General features: G+C 57.8%; 2 protein-coding genes across 2 annotated transcripts; both read right to left on the bottom strand.

The window, feature by feature from the left end:
- Positions 1-197: 197 nt before the first annotated feature.
- On the bottom strand, positions 198-1042 carry TMEM89 (transmembrane protein 89; the record flags this gene model as incomplete). Its single annotated transcript, XM_082848112.1, has 2 exons — positions 198-383; positions 749-1042. The coding sequence occupies 2 exons, from the start codon at positions 1040-1042 to the stop codon at positions 198-200; spliced, it is 480 nt and encodes a 159-aa protein (XP_082704238.1).
- A 2615-nt stretch (positions 1043-3657) lies between these two features.
- Positions 3658-13464, bottom strand: SLC26A6 (solute carrier family 26 member 6). Its single transcript, XM_082847914.1, has 21 exons — positions 13399-13464; positions 11383-11541; positions 11161-11300; positions 10810-10920; positions 10098-10261; positions 9736-9900; positions 9505-9657; positions 9107-9189; positions 8875-9022; positions 8489-8602; positions 8241-8318; positions 7813-7908; positions 7615-7721; positions 7377-7446; positions 6285-6377; positions 6095-6199; positions 5662-5754; positions 4673-4849; positions 4410-4464; positions 4018-4154; positions 3658-3794 (listed from the first exon to the last, which is right to left on the bottom strand). Exons 1-21 carry the CDS (start codon positions 13419-13421, stop codon positions 3780-3782), a joined length of 2286 nt encoding a protein of 761 aa, XP_082704040.1. The 5' UTR covers positions 13422-13464; the 3' UTR covers positions 3658-3779.
- Positions 13465-15927: the final 2463 nt, after the last annotated feature.

Raw genomic sequence — 15927 nt, 5'->3', positions numbered from 1 at the left:
TGAGCCAGCCTGGGCCCCACCTGCCCAGCCATTAATGGGCACCGAGGCCTCGATGGGTGTGCTGGCTCTAAAAGTAGAAAAGGGGCACAGGGTCCAGACAGGCCTGGAGAGAATAAGACACGCAGACCTGAGCCTGGCCCAGAGCCTCAGGCCATCCCCGCCCCAACAAGCCACCAGGCAGAGAGGAGTATGCTGGGTCACCCACTCTGGGCAGGAGTCCCCTTTATTTGGGTTCGCTGCTGGGTGGCTAGACGCTGCAGATGGCCCTCAATATGGACCAGGAGGGCATCCAGCATATGCAGGACCCCACGGAGTAGGGCACGGTCTGAGATTGGGGCCCGTCGTTTCCAGGGTGCACAGGGGTTAGCCGTCACCTGCGGATGCTGAGGATAGGACAAAAAGGCAGGAGTGAGAACAGAGGAACAGGACAGACGTGTGGTGGGAAAGGGGACTTAGGGTGATGGAGGATCGTGGAGGGTCTGTTGTGGCCTAGTATGGTCATGGGGCCCATGGAGGCTGGATGAGGAATAGGGATATTAAAGAGGGAGGATGGGGCAGGGTACTACCCATGGGAAATGGCCAGGGACTGTTGGGTGTGGACAGATGTAGGGACCCTGGGGTGTGAGTGATGGGGGAGGGGCAGCAGGAGGCCCAGAAGACATGAGTGGGAGGATGGGTAGAGAATTATGAGCTCATTGGGTATGAACAGAAGTAGGAGGCTGTGGGGACAGAGCAGTGCCATGCTCACCTCACTCTTAGTGGCCTGTGAGCGCCGCCGTTGCATCACCGCACGGCTGAGCATCAGCATCATGGTAGTGGCAACGGTGACCCCAGCCACTGGGTAGATGCGGTTCACCCCCAGGCCCATCCAATGGCCAGGACACCCCAGGCTGCCCTTGCAACCCTCCAGGCTGTTTGGCTGGCACCCCCAGGGCTGTAAGTCCAGCCCCACCTGGTACCACACGGGCCGTGACCAGGTGTGGGTGCGGACAGGCATCGCTAGCAGAAGCAGCCATGGCAGGAAGGACTGTGCGTGCAGCATGGCTGCTGCCAGTACTAGGGGCCGGAACCTGGGCGCCTGGCAACGGGCAAACACTCCTCCCCCAGGGGCAGGTGAGGCAGTAGGTTCCAGCTGGGCCCATGGCTTTCAGGAGGGGTGGCCTGGCCAGAAAATATGGGGCGGGGTGGGTGGGGTGGGATTCCAGGGCAGGGAGGAGGGCAGGCTTGGGGCCCAGGAATGAAGGAATGCCTCCTTCCCCCTCTCCCTCCTCCTCATCTAATATACATCTAACATGCTCTCCACCAGTGGCAGCACCAACCCCAGGCCAACCAAGCTAAGCACACAGAGCTGCTCCCTGCTCCCCTATGCCCAGACTCAGCCCCATGGTCCACATCGCAGCACAGGGAGCACTAAAAAATGTGGGTGCGCACTCTGAATAAAGCCTGAAGGCTCACCCTGGCCTGTGAGGTGCTCTGTGCTCTGGTCTCCCCTCCTGCCTCTTGTAGGCCTCCCTGGTGTTCCTTGAACACACCTGCTGTTCCCTACACTAGGAGCACTGTCCTAGAAAGAGAACTCTCACAGCTGCATTTCAGCTCAAGTGTCACCTGCTCCCTGAGTCTCCCTCCCATGACCATCCTGGGTAACACAGTCCCTTCTCTTTCACGTGACCCTGTTTTATTTATTTATTTGGCCGCATTGTGGCATGTGGGATCTTAGTTCCCCGACCAGGGATTGAATCCATGCGCCCTGCAATGGAAGCGCAGAGTCTTAACCACTGGACTGCCAGGGAATTCCTGACCCTGTTTCATTTTCTTCAAAGCATTTCCAAGTACAGGTATACCTTGAAGATACTGTGCTTCGGTTCTAGACCACCACAATAAAGCGAGTTGCACAAATTTTTCAGTTACCCGGTGCATATAAAAGTTATGTTTACACTACACTGTAGTCTATTAAGCGTGCAGTAGCATTATGTCTAAAAGAAAGTACATACCTTAATTAAAAAAAACACTTTATTGCTAAAAATTGCTAACCATCATCTGAGCCTTCAGCGAGTCACAGTAGTAACATCAAAGATCACTGATCATAGATCCTCCTAACAAATATAATAATGAAAAAGTTTGAAATACTTTGAGAATTACCACAATGTGACAGTGACATGCAGTGAGCAAATAATGTTGGAAAAATGGCACCAAGACTTGATTGACTCAGGGTGGCCATAAACTTTCAATTTGTAAAAAACACAGTATCGGTGAAGTGCAATAAAACAAGGTCTGCCTGTATCTGCAAGTTCACGTTTGAGGTTTACCTTCCACTCCAGTACATAGGATCACTTAACCAGTAATTTACCAAGCACTTCCTTGTGCCTGGCGCTGTTCCTGGTGTCTGGAGGCAGTGTGACAAAGGGCCCTGACTTCCTGGGCAAGGTTTTGGGGGTGGGGAAAGGACAGATGATTTGCGAACACAGAGCAGGGCAGTGACACAGGCCAGGATAGAAACAGCCAGGCAAGGGGTGCCTCTGTGACTTGCAGGGCAGGACAGCCTCTGTCCACTGGTCCAGCACAGAGCCCAGGACCTGGTCGGGACCTGCGAATGGCAGGCTCACTTGTTTTGGCAGGTGACATGAGCCCAGCACTGTTGCAAGCTGTTTGTGGCATTTACTCATTTAATACTCATTGAGGAACCCATGAAGTGGGTACTATTACCATTTCTGCTCTCCTGATGAGGATACGGAGGCCCAGAAAGGTTCGACCCCCCCACCCTGGCCTCCAGTCACTCAGTATTAGCTGGCCTGAAGGCCCATTGCTGCCCACTGGGCCACATGCCCAGATGTTGGTGTTTTATGGTAGAAATCAACACGTGGTTCTTGGCTGACGGTGACCTGCAAAGCCCAGGTGATCTAATTATACAAATAAGCATTTTTCCCAAGTAAATCAATCATGCACATTCTTTCCTTTCTTTTCTTTTTTTTTTTCTTCTGGCTGCACCGTGCTGCTTGTGGGATCTTAGTTCCCCAACCAGGGATCGATCGAACCCTCACCCTTGACAGTGAAAGCGTTGAGTCCTAACCACTAGACTGCCAGGGAATTCCCATATTCTTACTTCTCAGTGCAGACCGGCAACACCTGTGAATACCCTGTGCTTCCTCAGCTGGTTGCTCGGGTGTTCACACCACACCCTCCAGGGGCTGCCCAGTAGCGCCAGGCCTGCCCTGCACCTCATCAGGGGTCCCTGAGAACAGGTCATTCCTGAGAAGCAGCTCTGATTCCAACCATTTTACAGCCGAGGACACAGGTGCTGAGGGCTGTGCCTGGCTGGGGAGGAAATTGGACCTGGGACGCCCCCCTCCCTGGGCCTAGCCCCGAAGCTCTCCCTCCTGCTCCACACTCCCCCTGCCTGACCCTGCCCTCCCCGAACTTTCCCCCCAGCTTCCAACCCCAATTCCCACTTTGGGGCACAAGAAGGGTCAGGAGCCAGGGCTATGGACTATACCCTTGCCCCTGCCAAGGCCCCACCAAGCCACAGCAGAGCCTGGCATTGGGCAAACAAATCTTTATTCCTGAGACTAAAAACATGCATGCTCCTCCAACTTGGCCAGTGCCTTATCCCAGGCCTAGAGCACTGAACTTGGAGCCCCAGAACCTCCATCCCTGAGTTATGTGCGTGCGTACGGAGGGGACTCCTGGGTGACATCTGGAGGCAGCCCAGGGGTAGGGGGTCCTCACGGGTAACCGGTCGCAACCTCCAGAGGTGGGCAGTCTCAGGCAGGGTGGCAGCACGGTCAGAGTTTGGTAACCTGGGCAGGGAGAGGAGGAGAGGCTCCTGTCAGTTTCTGAAGGACACGTACTACCCCCTCCCCCAGGAGCAGCTTCCTCTAAAGGCAGGAGGGGAAGGCAGTGGATCCACTGGGGGCAGAGCTAATCAGAGCCATCCAGGAAGGGTGGACTTCCTGGAAATGGGGTCAGGATGGGACAAGCAGTAGATAAACAAACAGAGCTCAGCAACAGAGGTCAGCTCACCAAAACAGGGTTGACGGGGCTGGACCTTTGGTGTTGGAGTGCAAAGATGACAGCATCGTGGACAGAGGCAAAGAGATGCTGCTTGGTGATAGATGCATCGAAGAAGTGCCCCGCCTCAAGCTGCGTGACCACGGGAGCTGTAGACAAGGAGTTGGTCTCCCCTGACCCGCAGAACCCCCAGGAACACCCAGGCACTGGCGGAATGTCACCCTGACCACCACCCCTGAGGCTTATGGCTAAACCCCAACTCTTGACCCTTGACCCCTCCCTCCCAGGACACCTCTGACCTCCAGTTTCAGAGAAAGACTTTTTCCTTGTGCTGCCTGTCAGATTCCTTGGACAGAATCCCCACCCCCTCCCCGGACTGCTTTTGCTGTGTCCACCCCACGCACAGTGGCAGGCGGCCATGTACACCTCCACCTCGATCTCCCGGAAGTCACGGAAAATCTGCAGCAGAAAAGGGGGCCAGACTCAGAGGGAGGCTCAGGGGCTCCGAAGGGGCACTTGGGCAGGCTGGGGGGGAAGGGAGTTCAGAGGGGGAGCTCAGAGGGTTGGGGGTTAGGCTCAGAGGGCTCTTGGAGCTAGTTATGGGGTCAGGGCTGAAGGGCCTTGTCCTCCCCCAAGGCCCTTCTTAGGGGTGCCCCCAGCCCCTTACATTCTTCAGGCTCTTGAGACACACAGTGTCCACGAAGGAAAGGGAACTCAGGTCCAGGATGAGGCTGTGGAAATCTGGCTGAGGCAGGCCCAGGGTCTTCAGTGAGGACATGTCTGGGGCCTTGGCATCTTCTTGACCCCTGGCTGCTGTATCCTCTAGCTCAGTCCCTGCGCTCACCTGCTGGGAAACCAGACACACTGCAAGGGCCGCCCACGGTGGGTGAAGGCAGGGAACATACACAGACGTGCAGAGACACACAGGATCAGACGTGTAAACGGCCACGTATATGGGGCATGCAGTGGACACATGAGGATATGGAGACAGGGAGCCTGTATGTAAAGACAGGAGGGACACATGGGGACACACAGGGGAGGGTGCCCAGACTCCAGGAGCACACACAGACATGCATCTACTGCTCTGTTACTTCCTGGGCCCATACTTAATAGGGACACTTAAGAAGGAAGGGCATCAGAGACCACACCCCATCCTCAGTCAGCCAGAGTGACTGACTGAGGATGGGGACAAACCAAAAGAGACACACGGACACACGCGCACACACAGATATCCTGGCACCCTGCCTGAGTCTTTTTTGTGGGGAGGGGGGCGCCGCACGGCATGTGAAACTTCCCTGACCAGGGATGGAACCCATGGCCCCTGCACTGGGAGCGTAGAGTCTTAACCACTGGCCTGCCAGGGAAGTCCTGCCTGAGACTGTAATTGAGATTCATGTCCCCTTTGATCCCAGATTTTTCCCACATGCCCAATTCCTTCCCTCTGCCCATGAATACAGACTGCAGGGTCTTGTAGAATTCACAAATTCAAGGTCTTTGGCTAGGCCTCAGATTACAGACCAGAGAGCCACAAGCAGAATTCTATGGCATATCACTAGAGATCTCCCTGTAGAGCACCTGATCCATCACTCCACTCCACACATGGGCACTCTCATCCCTGCAGCTCATGGTTGGCCCCTCTCCCACCTCCAGCCTCACCTTGGCCTTGGAGCCCTCCACATCGTTGCTCTCAATGTCTGTGACACTGGTGTTGACATTGATGGAAATGGAAGTGCCCTTGGAGGCGGCAGCCTAGGCCAGGAAAGAGGTGTCCCAGCTGTCATATGACAACCAGGCCACGCAGGTCTGGTGTTGTCCCCTGGCTTTGGGTGGGCAGGTGGACTAGGAGCTGAAGCTTGGGACCCAGGGCAGCCAGGCTGAAGGCTGTGGGGTTCTGACCTACTTTGGAAAGAGGACTGTGATGGTTAACGCCACCATTGGCTTAGGAGGCAGGAGAAAAACAAGACTGCCCGCAGAACCCTGACCTGCAGGGTCACTGGGGGCATCAAGGAGAGAGGAGGAGGGATGAAGAATGAGGGTGAGAAGCCAGGAGGCTGGGAGAAAGGCCGGGTGGGGTCAGAAGGGCCCCTGCCTGTTTCGGGAGCTTATTCTCTTTCTGAAGTCGCTTCAGCTTTAGCTCCTGCTTCCTGAGCAGTTTCTTCTTCTGGGAGATGAGGTGGTCCACGTTCACACCGCACTAGAGCAAAGGGCAGGGCAGGGGATGTGGACACTGGGGAGGTGAGAGACCCTCTGCCCCTCCCCCTGTGGACCCCAGGCCTCACCCTCTGCTTCAGCGTGTCACTGTAAAGCTCAGCGTTGGCAAAGTACATGGTGGCCGAGGAGCGGAAGACCTTCACGCCCGGGACCTCCCTGGCCTGGGGATAGGTCAGGTTGGGGGTGGCTGAGCCCTCGTCTCTCCTAGCTGCATCTTGCTCTCTTTCTTTCCTCCCCTGTGTACCCCGGTACCTGCCATCATCAACCCTCTGCTTCCCAGCCAACAGAGGCCCGGCCTGTAGGCCATGCCCTCCCAGGAGCTGGTGGGGTCATCCTGACCCCTCAGCTGGGCCTGTCAGAGCTGCTGCTTCTTCCTCCAGGGCATCCTGAACCTCTCCCACCCCATCTCCCCTGTCCTTCTGCCAATACCCAGGCCAGGTTTCAATGGCTCTTAGCTTCCCCTTGGGTCTCCAACCCCAGCACTGGGGTCTGTTTTCTGTATGTGGACAGAGAGACCCTCCTCAACTGCCAGCCCAGCCAAGCCTTCCCCGGCGCCCAGCCAAGCCTTCCCCGGCTCCCACCCCACTCAGGACACTCCAGGTCTCTGCTCGGCCTTTGGGCCTGAACAATGTCCCTGCGCCACCCCCCACCTCCCCTTCCATCCAGCTGAGCTTCTCCACTCATGTCCTTCCCTCACTCTGCCTCATCATACTATGCTCAGCCTTCAAGGCTCCATCAGGGAAAATGAGCTCATTTTATTCCAGAGCCCCCACTTTTGTTCCCAGGGCTTGACGTGAGACTTCTCAGGAGGTAAAGGACGGAGATTCAGTAACCCCACTGATCAGGTCAGGAAACAGCCTCCCCTACATCCTCGTGCCCCAGATCCTGCCCCTCTACATTCCTGACCCAGGGCTACTCTGCGGGATGGGGCTTGTACTGCTGCCTCTAAGACAGACTCCTCCCCCAGGCCCTAAGGCCCATACTCTGAGTATGGGGGTCAGAGACCCAAATTCCTCCCTTGAAATTCCAAGGACCAAAGCACCCTTAGCGCCCCACCCCCGTGTCCTTGCCCAGTACGCAAGGACCTGATAAGGGATGGCCCCGTCTGCCTCTGTCCTACCCCATCCACGCCATCCTCTGGCTTAGCCCCTGCCACTCACTTCTGAGTACTCTGCCACATCTCTGTAAATATCTGTGTCTGGCACCTGCCCCAGGACAGCGTAGTGGGGCCTGTGAAAGAGAGAGTGTGAGAAGAGGGGGGCATTAAGAGAGGGGGCAATGAGGGGGTTCTAAGGAGCCTTGGGTCACCCCCCAAGATGTGGGAAAGCTGGGGGAAACCAATGTGGACCTCACTCTCTCACCAGCTGGAACGAGGGGGGAACCAAAGGGGTGACTCACAGCTGTGTGCGGACCACCACGAGCAGCAGGGAGAAAACTACCGCAACTGCCAGGCCAAGGTCCAGGTTCAGCAGGATGGTGGCCACAAAGGTCACCAGCCAGATAAGCTAAAAACAGAAGGGTAGTAGTCAACAGGGTCTAGAAGGGTCACTGGGGCTGAAGGCCCTGACCCCACCCCTGGGCTCCCAGGCCTCTCACCAGATCCACTCGATTTGCCTTCCAGAGGGAGCATATGTCGGTGAACTGCATCAACATGCCCTTCAGGTTCACAATGATGACAGCAGCCAGGACTGCCTGGGGGAGGGGGAGGGTCACCAGGAGCTACTGAGAGGTGCAGGATGCTGACAACCCTGACCACCTGGCATGAGCCAGACTGTCCTCAAGCACCTGGGTATGACCCCGAGGGACACTAACCACCTCCTGCCCCCGAACCTAACAACTTGGGTCTGACTCTCAAAGGTTCTTACCCCTGACTGTCGACTCCAAATCTCAACCAGAGATCTCGAGCTTGAAAAACAGGGCATGACCCTGTATCCCTCCCCCTCACCCAGGCCCTGACTGACTGATCTGAGTCCCTGGCCTGGCCAAGGCCCTCAAGCCTGGCTGGGTACGGGATGGCAGCTCACCTTGGGCAGGTCTTGGAAGAGTTCTCCAAGTTTGACGATGATAATGAGGATGAAGAGGGAGGAGATGGCTCCAGCCACCTGTACAGTGGGAGTGAGCGGGCAGATGAGTGGGCTGGAGTGTAGGGGAGAAGAAGGCGAGAGCGGGGGGAAGGGGGAGTAGGGGGGAGGGGGGAAAGCAGGGGGTAGGACCACCCAGGCAAAGCAGCGTGTGTGTAGATGCACACCTGCAGCCCACACCTGCAGCCCACCTGTGTGTTGCCCCCGGTGCTCTCCTGTACCAGGCTCCGAGACATAGAGCAGCTCACAGGGAAGCACTGAAAGATGCCCCCGATGAGGTTACTGAGGCCAAGTGCCACCAGCTCCTGAGGGGGGTAGTGCAGGTGTCAGGACACATCACTAGCAGTGCGTGGTCACTGTGTCCAGGCCTATGCATCCCCAACCTCCATCCGCACTCAGTAGCCCCCAAAGACTTGGCCACTGTCCCGTGTGTCCTGCTCTCCCACCCTCAGTCCCCCATGTGGCCCCAGCACATCTGTTTGCTGTTTCCCTGTCTCCCACCTGATACTCCATCCCCCCAAGCCCTGGGGTCTCTGTACACCTGCCCGCTCCGTGTCCCACATCCCATTCCCCAGACCTGGTTGCTGTCCACCCGGTAGCCATGCCTCAGGGCGAAGATCTTCCCCAGCGAGATGGCAATGGCGAAACCAACCACAGCGATGGCGAAGGCATTTCCCACAAGCCTTGCGAACAGCTGGGGGCTGGGGGCCACTGGGGGCACCAGCCTGTGAGGGGCATCTGTGAGGCCAAAGGAATGTTGTGGCCCGGGCCACCCAACCCTCCCTGACCTGACAGGGGCCGGAGCTCACCCTGCAGGGATTTTGCCCACGACATCCACCCCAAATCTGTGCTGCAGTCCCACGCCGTAGGAGATGCCTGTGGCCCCGATGAGCTGCAGGGAGAGGACAGAGTCAGGGGAGGTAGGTGCTGGCACCACCATTAAGGGGGATGGAGAAATCACTTTGGGCATAAAGAGAGAGGCCTGAAGCGAAACCTTCAGAGGGGTGGGCAGAAGTCAGCGATAGGGTAAAAGATGGACACCACCATTTTGGGGAAAGGGAGATGCTGTCAGGGGCTGTCAGCTGTGGTCCCCCCAGTCCTCAGTGCCCACACCAACTAGTCTTTAACTATCTGGGGGACGCCCACACGGCAGGGACTCCTCACTTGCCCTTCCCCCTGCCCCCCTCCCCCCCACCAGAATTCAAACCGTGAGCAGCTCCCCGGGGAGCGGCATGGGCAGTTGTCGCCGCAGCTTGTCATTGAACAGCTTCACCAGCACGAGAACCACCCCTGCCACAACTGCGGTGACCATGGTGCCGACCACAGTCTGGGGCAGCTTCCAGCAGACCTCCAGTACTGTCTGAGGGGAGGGGGGGGTCACAGCCAGCACTCAAGGTCCTGGGCCCACCCACCCTTCCCTCCTCCCACCCTCACTCACATAGATGAGGGACAGTGGCCCAGAGCGGCTGCTCAGATGGAGGCCAAACACATACTTGAGCTGCGAGACGAAGACCTGCACAGACGCGGCTGTGGTATAGGCTCGGACCAGAGGCTCTGACAGATAGGTGACCACGAAGCCGAAATGGACCAGGCCCAGCCCCACCTGTGGGGTGCACAGGGCAGTCAGGGGAGGAGAGGGTCCTAGGGGTGGCCGGAGCAGAGCCCAGGGCAGGTGGGAGCAGAGGGGGATGAGTGATGATGATGAGGAAGATGGTGATGGCCAGACACTCAGGGGACCTGGCAAATGGGGTGAGGGGTGGGTCTGGCAGTCAGGGGCCTGTACTCCTGACTGCTCCGCACCTGGAAGAGGCCAACAAGGACACTGAGTGTGGAGGCCACCTGCACCCGAGCAGCATCTCTGGCCGCCACATCAACAGTGGAGTTCGAGGCCTGCAGGAAGGCTTCATCTGGAGCCAGTGATTCTGTCACACTGCCCACCATCACGGACATGACAGCAAAGGTGCCTGCAGGGGCAGATCAGGGTGGTCTGAAGGGGAGGGGGCACTGCCCTGCCCTGGAGTCCTGCTCTTAAGGGAGAGGCCAGGAGACACCTAGTTCTAGACCAATATCCTTAGACTTGCTGTGCAAATAGAGGCAGCGCTGGCAGTCAGGTATGAACTCTAAGTTCAAAGCCTCTTGAGCGTGGCTAGAAATGTTGGCCCTGCATCATCTACCTTGTCCCACCTGTATCCACTGGCTCAGGACCACTCCCCCTGTGAAAAGTGGAATGGGGAAGGGGGCATGGCCTGTCTCAGGCTCTCAGGTCTGTGCCAAGTCTGGGCCCCTTGAGATGCTTCACCCACCCATATCCTCCTGGGTCAGGGCCTCTAGGTAACCTGAATCTGTCTCCACGGTCAGAGGCCCAGTCCTGCCTGGAATGACCCTTGGGCCAGTCTCCCACTGGCCCGGCATCAATGCCTCCCTCCCCGTTCCCTGCGTTTCCTTGCCCTGCTCAGCCCTCCCTCACCCTGTCCTCCGTGGGGAATGTGGGCATCCTCCTGGCTCCACTCACCCACGGAGATGTGCCGGGAAGTGCCGAACAGGAAATAGATAAAGACAGGATAGAAGGAGCTGTAGAGGCCAAACACGGGGGGCAGTCCAGCCAGGAGGGCATAGGCCAGGCCTGGAGGTGGAATGGTAGCAATGTAGACTTGGAGGCCAGGGTCTTGAAAGGATGAGGAAATCCCAGCCCTGGGTCATGGGCCATAGTTCCAGGGGCAGGGATCTTGTTTCTGGCTTTTGGAGGAGGGGTGGGGGGAGGCGGGGGCAGGCAGTGGTTCACAGATTACAGGCCAGGGCCTTGAAGGGTCGGGGTCATCATCCAAGGGTTGAGGGTACAGTCTCCAGGTCAAGGGTGGCTCACCCTGTGGTAGCTGCATAATGGCCACACTCAGGCCAGACAACAAGTCACCCAGAAGCCAGTCACGCACAGGATACTGGGGTAGCCAGGCCAAAACTGGGAAGTACTGGAGCAGAAGGGCTCGGGCCCGAGCATGGGAGCACCTGGGGACACAAGGGTAGGTATCACAGACAGGGGCTACCTGAGTCCTGCCAGTGCCCCCAGTCCCCCCGACCTCAGCCTTACCGAAACCAGGTTCGCCATTGGAGGGTCCCAGTTGCTGAGCTCCGGCTCCCCAGCTCCTCCAGCTGTTCTTGGTTCAGCAGTGGCCGCTCCACATGGTAATCTCGCCTCCTCAGCTCCATTGCCTGCGTTGTGGACAGCAGTGCCTGTGTGTCCCTCTGTCTGGGTGGTAAGGCCAGAGACACAGTGAGGGCACTCCTGGCCCAACCTCCCCTAGACCTCCACCTGGGACCACAGAGTCACCCACCTGACTTTTCTAGGTCCCAAGATCTAGGTAGGTCCAACCCTCCAGCTGGCTCCTGCAGGCCCTATGCCCAGGCCCAGGCAGGGGCAGTACCTGAACTCTGGCTGGTGGAAGACTCTTGCTGGGCCAAAGTCTCCCACAAAGAGGCAGCAGGATGAACACAAGCCACACTTCAGTCCAGCCCTGAGTGTTCACCAATCTAGGTTCCAGGCTGACTGTCCCTCCCAGCCCCCTCCCCCCAGCCCCAACTCTTCTCCAGCCAATCCCAGTCCAGTCCGAGTCCTTATCCAGCTGCCCCACGAGCCCAGCGCATGCTGTCTGAGAGCACAGGCAAGGAAGGAATTCAGCAAATCAGGCAAGTCTCTCTTCACATGAGAAGGCTCTGTGAGAAGGAAAGTGTTGGGGCTAAGATTGCCCCCGGGCCTCCAGCCACAGGGTCCAGGTTGTAGACCTGGACAAGCTCAGGCCTAATCTGGGAAAGCCAGGGGATGGCTCTCACCGGGAGGGAGAGTTTTCCCCCTGGAAAGAGAAGCCCCCAATTCAAGGGGGGTCAATCTCACCTGGGAATAGATCTCCGGGAGGATCTCGCCTAAGGAGAAGCTCTCACCTGACAGGAAAGTTTTCACCAGCTAGGTAAGTTCTGTCCTGGGGAGAAACTCTGATCTGCCCAGTGGCTACCACCTGATTAAGGGAAAAGATCTCACTTGGGAATAGGAGATCTGGAGGGGAAGGGGGGACAGTTCTTACCTGGGGGAAGCTGTCCCAAAAATAGTTCTCACTTGGGCATAGGAGCTCTTGGAGGGGGAGCGCTTACCTGGGGGAAAGCTTTCACTAGCAGGGAAAGTTTTCACCTGCCAAGAAGGTTCTCGTCTGGAGAGTATTCTCACCTAAGGGAAGCTCTGACCTGGGGGAGGCTCCCACCCGTAATGGGAGAAAACTCTCACCTGGGAATGGATCGCAGAGGGGGGAATCTTACCTGGAGGGAAGCTCTCCCCTGCCGGGAAAGGCTTCACCTGTCAGGAAAGTTCTGATCTGTGAGAAGCTCTGACCTACGGTGAGGTTCCCACCCGAGGGGCAGGAGCTCACCTGGAAAGGGCCCCTAACCTGGATGTCCCCGTTGGAGGATGGAGTGGAGTGGGTGCAAGGACGATCCTCAGAGACTCTTGGCATTGCCGGCTCACAGAGATCTTTGAGCCCCGTGGCCCCTCCTCTGTGAGTCACTCGAGGTCTTTAAGGGCTCCCACTCCCGCCACCCCTCCCCCTCCCCCCCGGTCGAACCCGTGCTTGGAGGGAGGAGCTTAGATCCTTGACCCCTCCCTCTAGTAGGGCCTGCGGCCAGAAGGGCCGGAGCGCACATTCCCGCACCAGTTGCATCCCTGGGTGGACCCAGGCCCTGGCTATGGACACTCTAGCAGCCACGTCCCGGGCCCCAACGCGCCGCACCGGCGCACCTCCTGGGCCGGGGCTCCTCTGCACACAGCCGCCGGGAGGCGGCCCCCGGCTAGCCCTCGGACGGCGCTCGAGCGGCTTTCCGCACAGCCCGCAGGGGCTGGAGTCGCGCCGGCTCCCGCCCCATCCCTCGCTACGGTTGGGCAGCCGCCTGCAGAAAATCGACAAAGCGGTAAACCGAGGCGCGGCAGGCGGGAAACGCCTGCTCGGGACTCGGCGGTACCCCTTCCGAGCTAACCCAAGCCGGTCGCCTGCTCGGGGGCCAAGGGGTGGCACGCGCCTCGCGGACTCGAACACTGGGAACCGGGGCCGCGCCCTGCACTCACCCCGGTGCTTCCGACAGCCCCATGGCGGGTGGGCAAACAGAGAGGCGATAGTCCTCACAGCTAGAGCGAGAGGCCGCGGCGGCCCGAAAGGCGGGGCCGGGACGGGGGCGAGGCCTGAGGCGCGCTCCCAGGGGCCAATCCCCGGGCAGGACGGGGAAGGCTTGGGCCAGTCAGCGTGCCGGGGCGGAGCCTAAGGGGCGGTCTCCCGGCGCTGAGAACCCTGAGGAGGGAGATTTAACCCCTTCCTCCCCCTGCGGCTTGGCTTGTGCTCCCCCTCGTGGCCCGCCTAGGTCTCCTGCCTGAGCCGGTTGTTATCGCAGAAGTGGGACTAAGGACCCGAGCTGGCCTGGCCGTAGCCACGGCCCCAGGTCCCTGAGTAGGGTGGGGCCGATACCACCAGGTCCCGGCTTCTTGCGGAGGGTCCCCGCAGGACGCGGAGCAGGATGTCTAGGGTTGTGGCTGGTGACCAGAGCCTTATCTCTCCGTGGGGTATCCGGGTCCATGGGGCCTCTCAAGCCTCCAATTGAGGGCGCCACCCTCACTCAGGCTTTCCCCCTGAGACCTGGCATGTCTCTGAGACCGAAGGGGCTCAAAGGCCTCCCTTCAACGCTAGGCACGCAGACCTTAAAGGCTGCGAGGTTCCCCTCCCCCGCACATAACACTGGCCCGGCAACAGGCCCGTTCTGCCTGAGTTCTTGAGGAAGCAGCTCCAAGTCTGAGAGGCTGGCGGGGGGTCAGTGCTGTCAACCGGCTGAGGGCAGTTCCTAGGGTCGGTTTGAAGGCCCTGGCAAATGCCAGGTCAGGGCTGCAGGCCTTGCGGACTGAGGAAGCCATCATGTTGCTGCCTTGACCAGACCTTACTCTCAGCACCTGTTCTCATACTTCAGGCCCAACCTCAAGGCGAAGGGACAGAATTCAGGATGAAAGAGATAGAAACCTGGTCCAAATCTCCAATGAAATGAGCTAAAAATAGCCGAATATTCTTGGGGAGGGGGGAGGGGGCAGTGCTCAGATTTCTCCCAAAGGTCAGCCCAGCCTGAATCATTCATAGCCACCCTCCTACCCCCCACCCCCAAACAGAATGAGGCAATAACCATTTTCTATAGAAGTTTATTCCCAAAACAGAGCGCGGCTTCACGGAACAATTTACACAGACAGGAAAAGGAGCCACTGGGCTGGAGGAGGGGGACGACCCCCAGAGAGGGGCATCTACAGAACCTAGGACATAGCAAGGACAGCCCCCTCTCCCCACAGCAGGCCCCTCAACCCTTCAAGGGCTGGGGTCACTCTGGGTAAGGAGAGCTGGGGTCCTGGCTGGCGGGATTTGGCACCAGTCAGTAAAGTAGAACTTTTAATCTCCTTGGAAACTGCCCCCCAAGAGTATGCATGAAGGAGGTGGGTGTCTGCAGGGACCCTCCACAACCCTGCATGGCCACTGTTCCTAGTGGGAAGAGGATGCCTACTCTCGAGGCCTTCTAGGCCTGCTGCTCAGCAGGAGACTCAGGGCTGACCTTTGGCCTGGGGCTAGGGCTAGGGGTTAGAAACCCCTCAAGATGGCCAGGCTCAGGGTCCTCACAGGTGGGTCCTCCAAGCCCCTCTCCCACTTTCTCTACCTTCACTTGTAAACGAAGGGAAAAAAACATTCTCAACTGTAAACAAAGTGTAAAAGTTCAAAGTTTTAAATTGTAAACAAAGTTGAATGTTTTAAGTCTTGACCTGTAAACAAAGTAACAAAATTTAAAAGTCCCCAGTTCTGGACATCAGACAAAGTAATAAAAGTGAGTTTGTGAACAGGGTCCTAACAGTCATTTTTCCCTTTACAAGGGAATAAAGGAGGGATGGAAGAGTCACTTCCTGCAGCCCGGGTGCCTAGGGCCAGGGAGGCTCCTGTAAACATGGGAGGCAGTGGCACCTACATTCTGAGTCTTTAATTCCCTTGTTTTTGCTCCCCTTGCTCCCCCTCCTACCCCACCCTTCAGAATAAACTCTAGCAGGGGGCAGTGTCAGGGAATTAAATGGCACCACACACAACGTTTGTTCACAGCAGGGGCAGGGGCTGTGACCCCTCCATCCACCCTCTGCAGGAATGTCTGAATAGAGGCCTAAGCCCCTCCCCACGGGAGAAAGGGAAGCCTTGATCTGTAAACATGACATCTGCTGCTCCACCAGCGATCCACAGCATCAGTCCTGGGTCATAAGGCAGTAAGTGGCAGGGACTCCACATAATAAACACACACATCCACGGGGAGGGGCGGCATGAGCGAGCCCCTGTGAGGAGGTCAGAGGACCCCTGTTTCCAAGACCAACCCCCAGTCCCAAAAGTTTGGCCAGTGGGACATCCAAGAAAAAGCAAAGACTAATTCTGCACTTTGGGCCCTGACAATATTCAGATCAACTGGGGAATGGGGTGGGGGGAGCATTTACCCCTCCTGTCTGAATCCACCCTAGTAAGATGAAAGAACAATTAAATTGCCAGGGACCCAAATGGGGCGAAACTCTGCACCTCTTTCCCTCTGTCCCCCTCCCCCT

The sequence above is a fragment of the Leucopleurus acutus genome (genome assembly GCF_964270905.1).
Source record: "Leucopleurus acutus genome assembly, chromosome: 10".
Classification (NCBI taxonomy): Eukaryota; Metazoa; Chordata; class Mammalia; order Artiodactyla; family Delphinidae; genus Leucopleurus; species Leucopleurus acutus.
This window is presented reverse-complemented; position numbering and strand designations above follow the sequence as displayed.